The sequence below is a fragment of the Podarcis pityusensis genome, assembly GCF_964106645.2.
Source record: "Podarcis pityusensis genome assembly, chromosome: 4".
In the NCBI taxonomy this organism is placed as follows: Eukaryota; Metazoa; Chordata; class Lepidosauria; order Squamata; family Lacertidae; genus Podarcis; species Podarcis pityusensis.
This window is the reverse complement of record NC_138027.1, coordinates 33,120,080-33,138,686: the sequence shown is the minus strand read 5'-3', so window position 1 is coordinate 33,138,686 and position 18,607 is coordinate 33,120,080. Positions and strand designations below refer to the sequence as shown.

The window sequence follows — 18,607 nt, the reverse complement described above, 5'->3', positions numbered from 1 at the left end:
TGGCAACAGCCAATCAGCCTAGTGGGGAAAATTCCTTCCATGCCCCTGTCCCAATGACAGATGACACACGACGTCATAGCAAGGTCAAGCACAAAAGCCCTAAAAGTAGGGAGAGGTGGTCGGGTGTTCTGAATGCACAAGCCAAAAGAGGAAGCTCTGGGTCATGTGAATGGGTATAAATAGGTCCCTCGAACCGTTTGGACTGTGTCCCATTGGCCAGATTGCACCTAGCTATGAGGGACCTACCAATCGGTTGTTGTGGCTGATGAATCTTACCCACCCACAACACAGGGGATCGGTTTCCAGGTCTCACCACAACATGTGCCCTCTTTAAGGAAGGACATGATTTCTATACAATTGCTCGGGCTAAAAAAGATGGACCATAATAGCCCTGAACCAATTTTTATTCCAATGCTGTTGCATAATAAAATAAAATAAAATAAAATAAAATAATAATTATTATTATTATTATTACCCCACCCATATTCCAACACACATAAAAATAATAAAATATTGAACATTAATAGTAACAATCCGATCCTATACAAAAAGTCACAATAACTTTAAAATAAACAATTTATATAAAATAAAGCAATATTCAATAATCCATTAGAATCCAACAGTAAACAGTAAAATTAAACATCAGCAAATAATAATTTAACAGTCTGCACTTATCAATTACAATAAAGAACAGGTAGCAGAACAGGTCTCTTATAAAGGCTCCCAGGGCTGGAGGGTGGAGCAAGGAAGGTGAAAAAGCTATCCTCAGAACACTGTAAAGTAGATTAGGCGGCAAGACTGGCCCAAGGTCACCCAGTAAGCTTCACGGCTGAGTGGAAATTTGAACCCTGATCTCCTTTGTCATAGTCCAGGAGTCTAACAGTAACAACTGCACCACATTGGCTCTCTTTATATTAATCTACAGTATATTATCCCTTGAGCAAAAACTTCAATGCCTGCTGCCTTTTTTTTCCCAAGTGGAAAACAGGGACAAGTACAGTAAATATACACACCTTCTGTGCTCCTAAGTGATTCCCTTTAAAAGCAACCCATTTTCTTCCATCTTTGCTGTAGGCAATGACGTACTCCATTGTATACAAGGAACGCATTAACTGCTTGGCTCCTTGAGTCTGAATGCCTGTGATTAGAACCTGGTTTTCTAGGTCCACCTATACAGGAGCAAAACAGTAGATCCATATAAGTGCAGTTTCATTGGAAAGGTATCCTCTTTGTGAGAAAGACAAGTGTGATTTTGGCACATGCACATGTAAAACTCCATGGTATATGACTAGTTCTACGTGTATGTTGTGACTCAGCCCGTTTATTTTTATTTTTCAATGTTCATTTTTTCATATAATATGCAGCTTTATTGTTTTTCTGTCTGTAATGATGCCACTGAGAAAGACAAAAACATATGCAAGATAGTTAGGATCTGGGGTCCCTTCCAGACCACTGGGCCCCAGTAATTTCTACCAGCTCCCCACTGCTGTCCTCGTCAGCCTTGGTGCTCATTATCCTATTGGGGAAATCATACACAATCCCACCTTTGATACTATTTGTGCCAGCAAATGTTTTGGGGCAGTCACACTGCTTCATTTCCAATCAGTGCATACAGAATACAGGACATCCACCACAGAAGGCAGTTCCACTAGGCAGACATGGCCAAACTTGGCCCTCCAGATGTTTTGGGACTACAACTCCCATCATCCCTAGCTAACAGGACCAGTGGTCATGGATGATGGGAATTGTAGTCCCAAAACATCTGGAGGGCCAAATTTGGCCATACCTGCACTAGTTCTTCAATAAACTACCTGCCTAGGATGGCTAAAACAAGACTTTTTAAGAGCTAGGTACCTTTCCTTAGAAGGTTATGTAGTCCTACTTTAGAGTTAAGCAATTTGGGGCACTTGAAATAAGTAAAATCAAGAGTCTCACATAGGACAAAAAAAAACCATACCAAAAATGGAAAAACATTTGGCATCTGCATGATTGCACAGTGACAGGAATATATAACTGGATACAGCAAAGATCTTCTGACCTGGTGAAGGCCATGAACCATTTTGTAGCAAGGGGCAAACAGAGAGCAAGTCAGAAGTAGAAAACAACACTTTTGTTGATAGGTCATATTTTCCTTTAAAATCATATTTTCCTTCTAAGTTCTGGGGGCATTGTCTTTTGTTTATGTTCTTTCAGTAGTGGTACTATTTACCAGTACAAAAGCCCTTTCTCTAGATATTCAGAATTCAAATAAACAGTATTAAGTGACCTTTCTACCCTAGCTGATGAAGTAGAAGTGTGCCAAAAAGTTAACTATTGCCCTAAGCACACGCAAGCCCGCAGATGGACCTCAAATCTCTCTCTGTCTCAGCCATGAACTTCAGAAAGATGTTTCAAAACATTCGTAGCCACTACAATAGGCTTAATATTTTCTTTTTCAAAGATGACACAGAACTGCAGAGTTGAGAAGATTACAGACGTGATCACAGGGCCTATAGGTCAATCCCCTATTCCTATTCCCAGACCCAAACAACTTTTAACCCACTGCTTCTTATCTCGTCACAAACAACCTATTGAACCACCAGATGACTCACACAAGACTATCAAGAAGCCACACAGGCCCAGCCAGGCATCTTTAGGCAATTTGGCCTGACACCAAACATGGCAATCCATCAGATTATATTGATACAAATCCACATCACCTAGCATCTTCATCTCAGACTGAAGCTGTCCCTGATACCTTCAAAGAAGAGGGAAGGTATAAGCTTTCCGAAGCTCATAAAAGGAAAATATGGCCCCAACAGTCTCAAATGGAAGAATATGAATTTATTTAGAGCCCCACAAATTTAAGATTAAGCCCATCAAAGTCCAGTGTCCTGTTCTGACAGGCCAGCCAGATGCCTGTAGGAAGCCCACAAGCAGCACTGGAATGTGACAGCGCTCCCCACATTTGTGACTCCTAGGAACTGGTATTCAGAGGCATGATGTCCTGGATAGTATTGATGGAATATTTGTTTAATCCTCTTATAAAGCCATCCAAGTTGGTGGTAGCTCTACATTTTCTGAAAGTGAATTCCAGAGTTTAGCTTTGCATGAAAATAGAATTTATTTGGTCTGTCCTGATTCTTCCATCATTTAGCTTTATTGGACAGTCCTGTGAGTTATGGTATAATGAGAGAAAATTTCACCACGTTCTCCACATCATGCATTATCTTATAGATCTCTGTCATGCCCTACCCCTCACTCCGCTTTTTATTTAACCTGAAAAGGTCCAATTGTTGCCACCTTTTCTCATAGGGGAGTTGTTCCAGCTCCTTAATCATACTGCATGCTCTTTTCTGAACATTTTCCATTTTTGCAGTTACAAGAGATGTTTAATAAATTTATCCTACTCTGTTTCAAGTACAACAATGCTCTTTGGCCTGCAACTTTATCCATCAGGCTATTCCAGAAGTTCAAAGCTTAAGGACCTTCTGATGTCTAGTCTATTGGTTCTTTCACCCTTGAAAATTCTGATACTTGAGAAATTATCAGGAAGAATTTTTCAGAAAAAAGTGTTCTCTCCACTCTTGAGGTTGCAAAGCACAGCACTTGCTCTCCTCTCTATTTAAATCTCCCTTTGTGCAGAGATTTTCAAAAGGGATACATGACAAATCTGAAGAATCATGAATTGTGCAGCCTGTTTATGTTAGCCAGATTTAATATGTTTCCCTCGATGATAGTAAGAGGAAGATATTTAGCTCTCCCAGAATCAGAGCATCTCTGCAAATGTAGTAAACAGGAACATGATACTTTGGAGCATATTTTCTTTTCTTGTGATTTTGGCATTTATGCCAGAAGACAATTATTAGAGTCCGTCCACTCAACAGGCTCAATTCTATGCTACCAACGGTTCAGGACCTGCTCTCGGACAGGAATGATCAAATTACTTTAATAGTGGCTGAATTTCTGAGTGCTGTCTATGTAGAAAGACTAGGCCATTATAAAGAGATTTAGTGGTTCTTAATTGATCAGTAAGATACAATCTAAGTCAAATCCCTTATGAATACACAGTGGAAGTGAGGAACAGGTTTAAGGATTTAGATTTGGTGGACAGAGTGCCTGAAGAACTATGGGTGGAGGCTCGCAGCATTATACAGGAGGCAGCAACGAAAACCATCCCAATGAAAAGGAAATGCAAGAAAGCAAAGTGGCTGTCCAACGAGGCCTTACAAATAGCGGGGGAAAGAAGGCAAGCAAAATGCGAGGGAGATAGTGAAGGATACAGGAAATTGAATGCAGATTTCCAAAAAATAGCAAGGAGAGACAAGAAAGCCTTCTTAAACGAGCAATGCAAAGAAATAGAGGAAAACAACAGAATGGAAAGAACCAGAGATCTGTTCAAGAAAATCGGAGATATGAAAGGAACATTTCGTACAAAGATTACCGTAATAAAGGACAAAAGTGGTAAGGACCTAACAGAAGCAGAAGACATCAAGAAGAGGTGGCAAGAATACACAGAGGAATTATACCAGAAAGATATGGCTGTCTCGTACACCCCAGGTAGTGTGGTTGCTGACCTTGAGCCAGACATCCTGGAGAGTGAAGTCAAATGGGCCTTAGAAAGCATTGCAAATAACAAGGCCAGTGGAAGTGATGGTATTCTAGCTGAACTATTTAAAATTTTAAAAGATGATGCTGTTAAGGTACTACACTCAATATGCCAGCAAGTTTGGAAAACTCAGCAGTGGCCAGAGGATTGGAGGAGATCAGTCCACATCCCAATCCCAAAGAAGGGCAGTGCCAAAGAATGCTCCAACTACCGCACAATTGCACTCATTTCACACGCTAGCAAGGTTATGCTTAAAATTCTACAAGGAAGGCTCAAGCAGTATGTGGACCGAGAACTCCCAGAAGTGCAAGCTGGATTTAGAAGAGGCAGAGGAACCAGAGACCAAATTGCAAACATGCCCTGGTTTATGGAGAAAGCTAGAGAGTTCCAGAAAGACATCTACTTCTGCTTCATTGACTATGCAAAAGCCTTTGACTGTGTCGACCACAGCAAACTATGGCAAGTTCTTAAAGAAATGGGAGTGCCTGATCACCTCATCTGTCTCCTGAGAAATCTCTATGTGGGACAACAAGCTACAGTTAGAACTGGATATGGAACAACTGATTGGTTCAAAATTGGGAAAGGAGTAAGACAAGGCTGTATATTGTCTCCCTGCTTATTTCACTTATATGCAGAATTCATCATGCGAAAGGCTGGGCTGGATGAATCCGAAGCCGGAATTAAGATAGCCGGAAGAAATATCAACAACCTCAGATATGCAGATGACACAACCTTGATGGCAGAAAGTGAGGAGGAATTAAAGAATCTTTTATTGAGGGTGAAAGAGGAGAGTGCAAAATATGGTCTGAAGCTCAACATCAAAAAAACGAAGATCATGGTCACTGGTCCCATCACCTCCTGGCAAATAGAAGGGGAAGAAATGGAGGCAGTGAGAGATTTTACTTTCTTGGGCTCCATGATCACTGCAGATGGTGACAGCAGTCACGAAATTAAAAGACGCCTGCTTCTTGGGAGAAAAGCAATGACAAACCTAGACAGCATCCTAAAAAGTAGAGACATCACCTTGCCAACAAAGGTCCGTATAGTAAAAGCTATGGTTTTCCCAGTAGTGATGTATGGAAGTGAGAGCTGGACCATAAAGAAGGCTGATCGCCGAAGAATTGATGCTTTTGAATTATGGTGCTGGAGGAGACTCTTGAGAGTCCCATGGACTGCAAGAAGATTAAACCTATCCATTCTTAAGGAAATCAGCCCTGAGTGCTCACTGGAAGGACAGATCGTGAAGCTGAGGCTCCAATACTTTGGTCACCTCATGAGAAGAGAAGACTCCCTGGAAAAGACCCTGATGTTGGGAAAGATGGAGGGCACAAGGAGAAGGGTACGATAGAGGATGAGATGGTTGGATAGTATTCTCGAAGCTACCAGCATGAGTCTGTCCAAACTGCAGGAGGCAGTGGAGGACAGAAGTGCCTGGCGTGCTCTGGTCCATGGGGTCACGAAGAGTTGGACACGACTAAACGACTAAACAACAACAACAACAACAACAACTTGATCGGTGATATGGTAGTGTTGTATTGTATTATTTATGCAAACTGATTTTCTCTGGAGTTAAAGATCTGACTGGGACAAACCTTGTTATGTTGAGCTTGTATTTTGCACAATTTGTATATGGTGTCTGTTTGATAATGTGTGGTTTGCTATGCCTAATAAAGGATATTCGAATTCGGTTCTTTTACCCACACAGGCCATCATACCTTCAACTCAGCATTTTTTATTTAAGCTAAAAAAGAAAAGCAAGCTATTTTAAATCAAGTTACTTCAAATCTATACTCATAAAACTGTTTCTGTGATCAAATCATACCTGGATCCAGGGAAGTTCACTTTCGTTCTTCCCAGCGCTCCAAGCATTGTATTTTCCATCATTATTTAATCTTGCCAGTTTAGGCTCCCAGTATCCTGGGTAAGACCAAACAGAAAATGTTTTGCAAAAGGAAACTGAAAAGCTTAAACGATGCCAGTTTTCGGAACAACTGTTTCAAAAAAAGCAGTTTTGTGGTTGTAAACTACATTATTAACAATAAATAAAAGCTATTGAATCCCATTACAAACTACAATAGGCTAACACATTCTAACCCAACAGAACAGCCAAGGTCTTTACCATCCTTTTTTGCATGCTCCTTGCATTTTCGATGGAAACACGTTTGAACTGACTGATTCATTCATGACAAGAATGGACAAGATACTAAACATTATCAATAATACATTGGCAATCTCTAAACAAAATAGTGAGTGAGAATTTTTCTTTAAAAAGGTAAAGGACCCTAGACAGTTAAGTCCAGTCGTGAATGACTCCAGAGTTGTGGTGCTCATCTCGCTTTACTGGCTGAGAGAGCCGCGTTTGTCCACAGACAGTTTTCCGGGTCATGTGGCCAGCATGACTCAGCCACTTCTGGCGAAACCAGAGCAGCGCACGGAAACGCCGTTTACCTTCCCGCCGGAGCGGTACCTATTTATCTACTTGCACTTTTGGGCATGCTTTTTAACTGCTAGGTTGGCAGGAGCTGGGACCAAACAACGGGAGCTCACCCTGTTGTGGGGATTCTAACCGCCAACCTTCCGATCGGCAAGCCCAAGGCTAAGTGGTTTACACCACAGTGCCACCCACGTCCCTCTTAGGAGCAGTCTAGAACTTGCTAAAACAAACACATTGTAATGCATTTCAAATGAAAAATTTGCTGTTGATAATTCATCACCAGCAGGGCAAGTCGTAGGTTGAGATGGCATTTTCAGAACCAATTTATAGAGCAGGTCTTTGCTTGCTAAACCAAACACCATCCCAACCACACTGAATGGCTGAGAAACTGACCTGTCAAATTAGAGCAGCCAGAGGCACGCATAATCTATTTTCATTTTGCAATATGTGGCAAATATTTATATAATATTTTTTTTTTTTTTAAAGCAATTTATTGGGTTTTACAATAAAAGTAAACATAATAAACAATATAACATTTGTCTTAACATAGTTTCACATTTTCTTTGGACTTCCTCACATCTCCCGCTCCCACTTTCATCGTTATAACGTTTTGTCAGCAATTTATCATCTTATTTAAGTTCTTATATCCCTTCTATATTTCATAATCTTATAATTCTCGAGAGGAGCTAAATTTTCACAATCTTACTTATTTTCTTAAAAACTTCTAAATTTAGTGGTGCTCAGTTATTTTAATCTAGCATCTTATTTAGCATTCACTCAAATTACAATGCTTTTGTAAATAGTTCTTAAATTGGGCCTGTCAAATTAGAGCAGCCAGAGGCACGCATAATCTATTTTCATTTTGCAATATGTGGCAAATATTTATATAATATATTAATCATGTGGACTATGGTAAGAAACTAACAAATATGGAAAAATGGAGTGATGATTTTTAGAATAAGAATTATAATACATCATAAGAGTCTGTACAAATGCCAGGACAATTCACAATTGTTTATATTTGGAAAAAAATGTGTTGTTGTTGTAATATTGTAAAGATTACAATATTGTAATATTTATAAATATTGTAAATAAAAATATTTAAACAAACACGTTATATTCAGTATGTTATATTGCATGCCTACTAGTTAGTATATTACCCATTTGTGCTGTCCATTTTGGTACCATGAAAGATAATTTATGTCTACCACAATGGGGGAAAATGGAAGTGTTAATGTTGGGCCACCACAGAACGTGGGTGTTCATTAAAGCAGTAGTCTATTGTGTAGTGGTTCCATTGCTAAAGGCTAGAATTTAAAGTATATCACTTACAAAGAGACAAAACTTATTCAACTTAACGACTTAAATTCCTTCACTTTGAAATTTAACTTACCTATGTAGTTTGAAGCACTGATCTGTGAGTCTTTTATAATGCCACTTGCTAGACCCATGGGCAGCTTGCATCCTATTGAGAGGGATCAAACGCATTAGGCCTACCTAAATTCTGGTGGTAGGCAGAGCAATCCTATACCCTAGGATACACCTGGGGGTGAGATGGAGATGCACCATTGCTACATCTTGTGTGCACTTAGTCTAGGATGGGAAGAAAAAAATACACAGCCAGACTTTTTTTTAAAAAAAACAGCATAAAAATGGCAGACATGATCCCAGCATCCCTGGAAACTCTGCCAATACCCCCCAATCAGGGCCTGTCCCAGTGACAATGGGTTGCATCCAACAAAGTTTTCGTCAAAATAGACTCACTAAAATTAATAGACATGAGTAAGCCATCTTGATTAATTTCAGTGCATCTACTCTGAGTTGTTAGGATTCTTGCTCCATGTTTGCAGTCATGGGATTGTTGTCTATCACATGACAGTGTGTGTTTACATTCCACAGTGTGGGAAGTGACGGAGACAGGATGTTTTGGTATTACTGTGTTCGGTGAAGTGGGACTATTGTCCTTTGTTCTTTCTCTCTTTGCTGTCTGATGAGAAAGAGGAAGGAGCTAAGTCAGAATGCTCCGAGTGTATTATATGCAAATAAATGTAGATTAGCCAAAATGCTGTGCTACTGAGTTCTGTTATGCAAACTGCAAATACTCTGCAGGATCGTAAGTGTGCTGATGCCTCTTGGTACAGTCGCTGTGATGTTCGGGCTGAAGAAAGCATTTGAAGCTTTCTGAACGATCGACCAGGAGGGAGAGAACATGCTAGTCAGGCATGTTCTCTGCCAGGGTCCTACATGCGAGTAGGACGATCCTAACAGTTGGACCAATACTGTATTGGATACAACACAACGCTCCATTTACTAGCAATAGCTAATCCTACTGCGCACACACTGCTTCCCAACCATGCAATAACACTTATGTATCCTGTTTTGTGAGGGTCAATATGGTTAAACTCTGTTACCTGTATCTATAACAGTAAAGGAGGCTTGCATTCCTGCTTCCTGATATTCACCGACTTCTGTTTTTAAAAGCCACGTGCCAGCTCCTGACGGTTTCATTTCAACAGTACCAAATGAACCTTAAAAGCAGAAAGGAAATGCATGCACATTTTTGTTAAGCATGTCTAAACTGCAAATGTGTTCAGAAGAGTAGAGCAGCATCATATTAAACCAAAGCCTACTGCTTTTTAAGATTCTGCACTAACAGGAATTAGATATCAGGTACAAGGTTCCTGAACTTTCACAAACATCCAGTTTTTTTGGTTGCTCTTGGTTAAATCATACAGTGGTACCTCGGCTTAAGTACTTAATTCATTCTGGAGGTCCGTTCTTAACCTGAAACTGTTCTTAACCTGAAGCATCACTTTAGCTAATGTGGCCTCCTGCTGCTGCCACGCCCCCAGAGCACAATTTCTGTTTTCATCCTGAAGCAAAGTTCTTAACCCGAGGTACTATTTCTGGGTTAGCAGACTCTGTAACCTGAAGCGTATGTAACCCGAGGTACCACTGTATTCAGCTTTAGACTGCCAGCTATGTATTCTCATGCTATATTTTCACTGCATACATTAGGATTTCTGATAAAAATCAATAAAGCAGAGCAGATCTGTAGACAAGAACATTTTCTCTTTGCATACTAACTTGTATTCAACCCAGTCTGCAAAGAGAAATGCTTAGACCGATGTCAAGCTGATCGCAGGTGATTGACAGGTGGTGGGTGCCTGCTCACCTGTCAAAGTGGCCCGTGGTGATGGAGAATATTAGGATCCAGACTACCAGCTGGATCCAGTTTCTCACCCCTCTTCTTATGTAACCTAAAGGAGTTAGCCAGTGCATCTCAGAAGGCTAATGGAGGCAAAGTGGATTCTATTGCAATAATTTCTCAACCATTTACCATGGAAATCAGGGGTTGTTTATACACCTACATGGACTGAGCCATTTGTCATTCTTTAAAAAAAAATCATATTCTTTTTTTATTCACATTGATATAACTACTTAAGTATTCTTCAGAGTCATTCCAACACCATAGAGAAGAGCATTTAATTTTCTGACAACAATATATGGATCCATCTGATTATATTTACCAGGAAGAAGAGGATAGACACCAAGCTGATGATCTTCCCTTCCCTGTTCTGTGAATGTCTGACTGTGGAAATTAACAACATGAATGTCTTTTGGCCCACCCATGTTTATCAAATGCCAGTGGACCTTCTCATCCGTAAACATCCGCAACCCCTGAAGGTGGTATGAAACCCCATTAATAGCTGGAACAAAAAAGAACATGGGATCAGAGATTAAGAAACAGCACACATATCCTTCTGTGGTTGTTGTTTTTTAAAAAAACGTTGAGATGCATAACTGCAATTTCTATAACTACTTAGTTCTTCAAAGCCTTGACATAGAAGATTATTTCAGCACCGTGGTTTAATTAAGATAGTATCATCATAGCATACAGTAGTAACCTGGAAATCTAATGGTCTTGTGGCAACATTGGGTAATTTGTTTTTTGCTGTCACCAGGGGCGGCACGTCCTGTTTCACCTCTTTCTCTGAAGCTGCAGAAGCCTCTAATAGTCCCCACCACCACCACCTGAAGTTGCTAGTAGCAAACGAAGATTTACAGGCACAACCATCCAAACTGGGACACGCCAACTGGCTGGTTTTACAAGACAACAATTATGTTGGAAGTTCTAATCACAGAACCACAACACATAGTTGGTCCCTATTTTCTCAATGGAGGCATCACCTTCAAATAATGCACCCAGGAACTGTGCTCCTTGCCACCTGCGATTTTCAAGGGCTTTAGCGAAAGTTAGCTTTACAAATGTCAGGTTGGATGTGGAAAATTAAAATGGATGTAATCCAGTCAGCACTGAATACCTCAAGCCCTTCCAGTTTCAATGGAAAAGAGTTAAATATAAGCTCAAATCCAAGGGGCTTAAAACTTTTTAACTTTTGCTCATTAGTGCCCACTGATGGGATAAACAATGGCCTTGAGAAATATCTCTGCCTTTCTAGTTAAACTTTCTTTAAATAGAATAATTCAATTTGAAAGTGAGAGTAAGGATATAGTGTTAAGTTTGACGAATAAAGAGAAAACCGACTTGTGTATTATGATGGAGGTTAATTATATTTTTTCTGTTAACTAAATATTAACAGAATACATTAACATGTATCAAGAGGGAGGCCTTGGAATGAAACAGGAAAATATTTGAAGCAAAATAAGATAAGATGAGTTTGATATTAGTGCAAGGGAATAATCAATAGCAGGACTGGTTGTGCTAAAACAATTTGAGGCCTCTGACTGTAAACCTACTATATTTGAACTCTTATCAGGAACATGGGTGACAACAGAGAGAGAAAAAAATCTCATGCAAGTGTTTTGTGTCTGTAAAATGTTAACATTCAGAAAACATCCCTATCATTTTTCTACAATATAGTCATAGTTATTATTCGTCATCACTAGGGATCTCATAGTAGACAAAGCAAAACATCTATACCAGGAAATTTATGGTGCCTTTTTGCTCCGGAAATCCTCTCAGCATGAGTCTTTCTTTTATATTTATTGAAGTACCAGCTTTTCTCCTCATCAAAGACCATAAAAAGCAGGACAAATTCTCTCATGTCCTTTGGCTTGCTATACTTGTCAAGCATTCCTTTTTGACAGATCAAGACTGGCCCAATCAAGCCAGAGTGAATATCTTTTTCCTACAAAACAAGACAGGAAAGAGGTTCCAATATTAATTTCTCAGATAAATGAATTGCTGCTCTTGTGGTTTATTTGAAAGCATCAGTTCACTTCATTCTGATGCAGATATATTAATATGTAATAAATTTAAACTGTTTAAATCCTGAATTTTAAATTGCTGTAACCTGTCCTGGGACCAGCTTGTGAAAGGCTGATAATAAATTAAATCATATTAGTAATTCATGAATGTTAAATGTTAAGGGAATTTCAAATCCAAGATATATCTGAAAAGCAAAAGGCATACAAATTTGAAGCCAAATTAGCCAACATGTTCTTCATTACTGTTGAAAGAATTCATTTCCCTTTTCCCTCAGAGGATTCCACAGAAGTATTACTGCTTTAAAACAAAAACAAAAACTTTCTGTATTAGATTGCCTTACCGGGTTTACAGCAGAGTAGTAGGCCCAGGATTTACATGTTCTCTGACCTTCTGGAGGTCCTGACCGTTGGGTCACATGCCAGACGTAAGTATAGGTGCCATTTGGCAGGATTGCGTCATCCTCTTTAAACCATTTTGGAGACTGGTCATCATAGCTTCTACCCTCAGAAGACTTTTCATAATAAAGCCCATGGGCATGGAGAGAATATGGCCTGGAGGCCAGATTTTTAAAGTGAATCTATAATAATAATAATAATAATAATAATAGTAATAGTAATAGTAATAATAATAATTTATTTACACCCTGCCCATCTGGGCAGCTCCCAACATCATCATCATAAAGCGATAAAATATCAAACATTAAAAACTTCCCAAAACAGAGTTGCTTTCAGGTGTCTCCTAAAAGTCAGGTAGTTGTTTACAGTTGTACCTTGGAAGTCGAACAGAATCCGTTCCGGAAGTCCCTTCGACTTCCAAAACATTAGGAAACCAAAGCGCGGCTTCTGATTGGCTGCAGGAAGCTGTTGCAGCCAATCAGAAGCCGCGGAAGCCCCGCTGGACGTTCGGGTTCCAAAGAACGTTTGCAGACTTGAACACTCACTTCTGGGTTTGTGGCATTCAGAAGCCAAAATGTCCAAGTACCAAGGTGTTTGGGATCCAAGAGACGACTGTATTTCCTTGACATCTGATGGGAGGGCATTCCACAGGGTGGGAACCACTACCAAGCAGGCCCTCTGCCTGGTTGAACGGACAGCGATTAGCAGTTATGAAGGTGGAAAACCTCCCTTCCAAAAACTTAAAGCTTTATTATCCTGGGTTCAGATTTTGGAGACTACATCAAGTCACATCTAGAACTCCGCTCCCATGGGAAAATTTATTTGAAACTATAGACAGGTTAGAAAATCTGTCTTGGGATGTACTTATTGTGCACAGCTGTCTGTCTGTACAGATCAACAAGCTGGGCATATGCAATGGTTTAATTATAAATGGTTGTCGCTAACTGTCTTCTGACTGTAACCAAGTTGTTTAATTTAGGAACAATACAAGCTGCCTTGTAGAGAGTCAGACCATTGATCCATCTAGCTCAGTACTGTCTTCACTACCTGGCAGTAGCTCTCCAGAATTTCAGAAAGGAGCCATTCACAGCCCTACCTGGAATTTAGATTTGCTATGTATTTCTGCTCCCATGTACGGCACACATAAATTAGTAATACAGTAATCCTACTCTGTGTATTCTTAACAAGCTCAGTTCTCCAAGCGTTGATACTCATGTAGTGAAAATCCACACCAAAGAATATCAGCAGGCTTGGAGGTAAGTCTCGAAGTTTGCTGAAGTTAAAAAAAAATAGAAAAGAATCTAGGAGGGACCCCCCATGCAAACCCCCTCCCCCCACCAATCCAATGAGGACTGGGCATGCTCAGTAGCCATTGAATGCTAAGTGTCTGTTGGAAATCTGGGAGGAGAGAATGGAACCCTGAAAGAAGACATGGCTGGCTGATTTGAATCATTTTGCTATCGGTTTTGATTTAAAAATGGCAGCATATATCTAAAATACAAATTACACTGCCGCATCTCGTTGCAGGTCAGTTTGTAGTGCATGCATTTCATTGCTGTCGGTGGAAGTTTCCTTCAACCATGTTTCACACTTTCAAGAGTTGGGGGTAATGAGAAGGAAAGGAAACTCACTTCACCTTTGCTTTCTGCAGTAGAAAATCTCATAGGAGAAGACAGACTAAGAAACCCTTATGTGTTATACATGTAAATGGACTACAGCAGGGAGAAGGAACCTGTGGTCCTACAGATATGGCTGGACTCCAAAAGCCATTCATGACTATTGGCCATACTGACTGGGGCTGATGGAAGTCAAACAAAATCTGGGAGGCATATCACATATTCCCCGCCCCCCATGCTATAAGAAGTTCATGCAATATTGTTGCATTCAGAGCACATTGGCAAGTATTGTTCAGGCTGCATTCAAAAGGATTTGTTATATATATTTATGCTTCTATTTTCATTAGTAATGCCCAGTCCTGAACTCAGCCACAAGAAGACACATGGTCTTTTAGGGAATTTATTTATTTCTTTTAACACACCCAAACAAAAATGAAATCCATTTTTTTATTTTGAAGTTATTAAAAAGGGGGGGGGGGAAATGCCCTCAATTATTCAAAGACTGGGAACATGAACTTACTTGGATGACATCATCCACCTCAGCTCTAATGACAGGACCCAGGATGCCAAGGTGTTCCTCATATTCCCCTCCAGCTTCAGGTGTCCTAAAAGTATCGTCTTGATAACTTCGGAAAATCACTTTTTTGTACCCTGTCCTGGCTGGGCCACTTTTCACTGTACTGAGGACATGGAAGGATTGAGATGAAAAGACTGTAAATAAACAATAACTTTTTTGTGGGTAAATTTTTAATATCAGTAAGCACTTGGAGACTGAGAAATGGTGAAGCTACTGCAGAATCAAAGCAAAAGGACATCTATTTCGGCTCTGTGACTCTGGCCCAATCTGCTTTGTACATTTGAAGCTATATCACACCACTTTAAAGAATCATGGCTTCCCCCAAAGAATCATGGGAACTGTAGTTTGTTAAGAATGCTGAGCATTGTTAGGTGAACATATTCCTCTCACAGAGCTATAATTGTCAGATTGGTTTAACAGTCAATTCCTATTCCTAGGGAACTTTGAGAATTGTAGCTCACAGGGCCCTTCTGTATAGACAGGATGAGATTTACCCAACTCCTTCTTTGTTGCCGTTGTAGGCAGAAACTAAAAATCATTTTTCTTTGAATGAGTACTGCTGTTGTTTTTAACTTGATTGCTGTTTGGTGTGGCTTACATGAACATTTTTCCTAACTGACATGACGTTTTTGTTTTTAACTGCATTGTACATTTTGGATGTGAAATGTTCTACAAACAGCAGAGTGGGGTAAAAATATTAAACATTAACTGATTTAATATAACTAAGCAAACATGGTTGCATTTGCCCGTCTGCTTAGAGGCGCTCAGTGTACTTCCTGAAACAGCCCCACCGAAGTATTTTGTGCTTTAAAGAAAGAAAATAAAGAGACTGGATTGTGCCCAGTGCTGCTGTTCTGCTTCTGCAACATACTTCTGCTTGTGGAATGAATCTTTCCCCTCCTCTCCCCTGCAGCCCCTCATGCACCCTCAAAATCTGCTCTAGAGGGTTGAAGGACCGTCCAGAACAGATTATGAGGACATATAGGGAGCAAGTCCCCTTGCATGAGCGGAACTCTACACATGACAAAGTGGTACAACCCATTATCCCCTAATGAATAAATTAAAAAAGAATAGTTTCCTAGATTTGTGGGCTTAACCACCTGATTCTGATGATCAAGAAGTACCCAAAATCGATCAGTCCTGATGAAGTGTGCGTGGACTGTTGATGAGTTGTTGCTTTATGGTTACCGTATATTATTTATTGTTCTTTTCATCATTTGTTGCTTTATATTGTAAGCCACTTTGGGCAACCATTTGCCCAGAAACAAATGGACTTATTTATTTATTTAAAATAAATAAAAACAGCCCATTAATAAAGACTGATGTATTCTAAAAGGTTTTAAGCTGCAATTCTAAACACAATTACCGAGGGGGGATTTGCATCTGAGTAGACATGAATAGGATTGCACTGCTTAGCGCGTTGCACTAAAGCCAGCAAGATGGAACTGGGTCAGAGAGAAATAATTCATCCAAACCTTTTTCTTGGTGCCGCATAATCCCAGAGAACCTCTTCGGTTGCAATGTAGTATCTCCTTATGTTTGCATCGTTCATAGTCCGGATGTAATGCTTAGCTATGTCATCTGGGTTACGTGCTGTATAACTGTCAAGTCGGGGGTCTCTTATATATGGGTCGTGATAGTGTACTGTCTCATATTCATAAGAGCCACTGCTGCTGTCGTCATAGATTGTGCTGTCTATGTCATATTCCATATATTCTCCATCGTCGCCTATAAAACCTAATTTGACCTCTGGTTTATCCTCTTTTGGTGTCAAAGTATCATACACCTCATTTGGCAGCATGGTATGGTTGCGTTCAATGGAGGCTTGGTTGCTGCCAAATCCTCTAGGTGACATTAGAGGTTTGGAAGTTCTCGGTGCTAAGACTCTTGGCTTTCTTTTCTTTCGCCGAGCCTTCTGGAAAGTTCCAGGTGTACTGACGGTACAATTCACCTTTCTCTTTTCATTCAGGGCTTCCTGCTTGTTATTCATTTCTACTTGGCCTAACTCAAGCTGGGAGCCAGCTTTGTATGTCTCCTGCTTTCTCTTGCTAGGGAACATGGTATTTTCTGGATACAAGGTGACATTTCTGGAGCTGTTCTGTAGTTTATTGTCAACAGGTTTGGTGAGATCTGCTTCTGTATCATAAATCACCTTCTCAGAAACAATATTCCATTCAGAAGCCATCTTTTTGGGAGGACACTTTGGCCTCTGCTGAGGTGAGTCCTTCAAATTCTCTGTGGGCTTTGGGATGGGAGTAGAAGCAAAGCTGTCTAACATACCATCAGAAGTCAAATCATCATATTGTTGATCTTCCAACAACTCTTGTTCAGAACCATTGTTTTCCACTGTCTCTACTCCAGCCAAAGGTAAATTTGTTGAAAGCATGGAAAACTCAGTATTTGCTTCCTCTTCATCCTCATAATCATAAAGATAATGTGAAAGGTGACTGGCATCTAAGCTGGAAGCAGTTTCTGCACTGGGAATGGGAAGAAATGGAATATCTGAAGTGGTGTTGTCTAAAGCAGAAAGATTTCTTTTTTGTTGTACATGAAACAGCAGGGCATACATCTCTTTAAGGGCAAATAATACTGCCTCTGTTAGACCTTGCCTTTCCCTCTTTTCATGCTGTGTATCCTTTTCACCTTCGTTATCTTCTTGCTCCTTCTCTATAGAAGGTCCATGCGAAGTAGGGTTACTTTTTCCTTGTTCAGCTGACAGATTTCTAACCACTGCAGTCATATCTGCAATTAACGTGTCTTTTGCCAAAGACGTGTAATTAGGATGGAGAGAGTCAAGTGCAGCTGTATTCGGAGCAGTACTTGGACTTTTCAGCACATCATCACCATGTGAAGTACGGTTACTTTTGCCTTGTTCAGAGGACCAGTTTCTAACCACTGCAGCAACATTTGCAATCAAAGTATCATTTGCCAAAGATGTGTAATTAGGATGGAGGGAGTCAAGTGCAGCTGTATTCGAAGCACTGCTTGGACTTTCCAACACTTTATCACCATGTAAAGTATCGCTGTTATTTGTGAACACCAGATGTGAGTTCACAGTTACATTACCATCAGTCTTATTGCAGGTGCTGTCAATTTCTTCTTGTATGGCAAGAGCAGTGATATTCAGCTTTTCTTCTTCTTCAGCAATCGATCCATTACGATGTGATCGAAGTCCAAGCATCAAAGCATACATATCTTGTTCTAAGTCATCTTCAGTTTGATCCTCATAGTTATCAAGGACATTTTCATTTATCATGCTTCTGTCCGCTTTCTCCTCCTTTAGTGCTGCTGTGTCACTTTTCTCAGATGAAAATGTGACCAGTGCATAATCTGAAGCGTCATCATAACTTTCTGTGTAATCAACATCATCACAAGTGGCATCTCTAAACCTAAGTCTCATTCCATTGCTCATCTCATGGGAACCCCATGATGATAAAAGCCAGGTTCCTGCAAATTCAGAATAATGTGCATTATTCATACTACTTGTACAGTTTGCCTTTCTCGGACACCTGAATGTAAATTCTGTGGCTCACAAATGGTGGTAAAGGATTCACACCAAACCTTAATCTCATTACAATATTGCAGAACCAGAGAACTCTATTACAAATTATTTTATTTTATTTTTTGCAATATGTTGTCTCCCACCAAGACAGGGATGAGGAACCTGTGGACCTCCAAATTTTGTTGGATTACAACTCCTGAGCTACAGAGAGGCCCATCTGATAAAGCATCAAGGCTTTGTGTTACAACAGCTAAGCGAGTTC

General features: G+C 40.0%; 1 protein-coding gene across 1 annotated transcript in view; it reads right to left on the bottom strand.

The window, feature by feature from the left end:
* Positions 1-18,607, bottom strand: part of F5 (coagulation factor V) — a gene marked incomplete at its 5' end in the record, with an annotated part of 39,651 nt that overhangs the window by 3,860 nt on the left and 17,184 nt on the right. Inside the window, 9 exons of the mRNA XM_081003905.1 lie at positions 1,014-1,169; positions 6,411-6,505; positions 8,416-8,487; positions 9,434-9,550; positions 10,553-10,732; positions 11,968-12,175; positions 12,596-12,832; positions 14,787-14,946; positions 16,319-18,290. Of these exons, the coding sequence (XP_080860031.1) occupies positions 1,014-1,169; positions 6,411-6,505; positions 8,416-8,487; positions 9,434-9,550; positions 10,553-10,732; positions 11,968-12,175; positions 12,596-12,832; positions 14,787-14,946; positions 16,319-18,290 (3,197 nt within the window). The remainder of the gene's footprint in view (positions 1-1,013; positions 1,170-6,410; positions 6,506-8,415; positions 8,488-9,433; positions 9,551-10,552; positions 10,733-11,967; positions 12,176-12,595; positions 12,833-14,786; positions 14,947-16,318; positions 18,291-18,607) is intronic.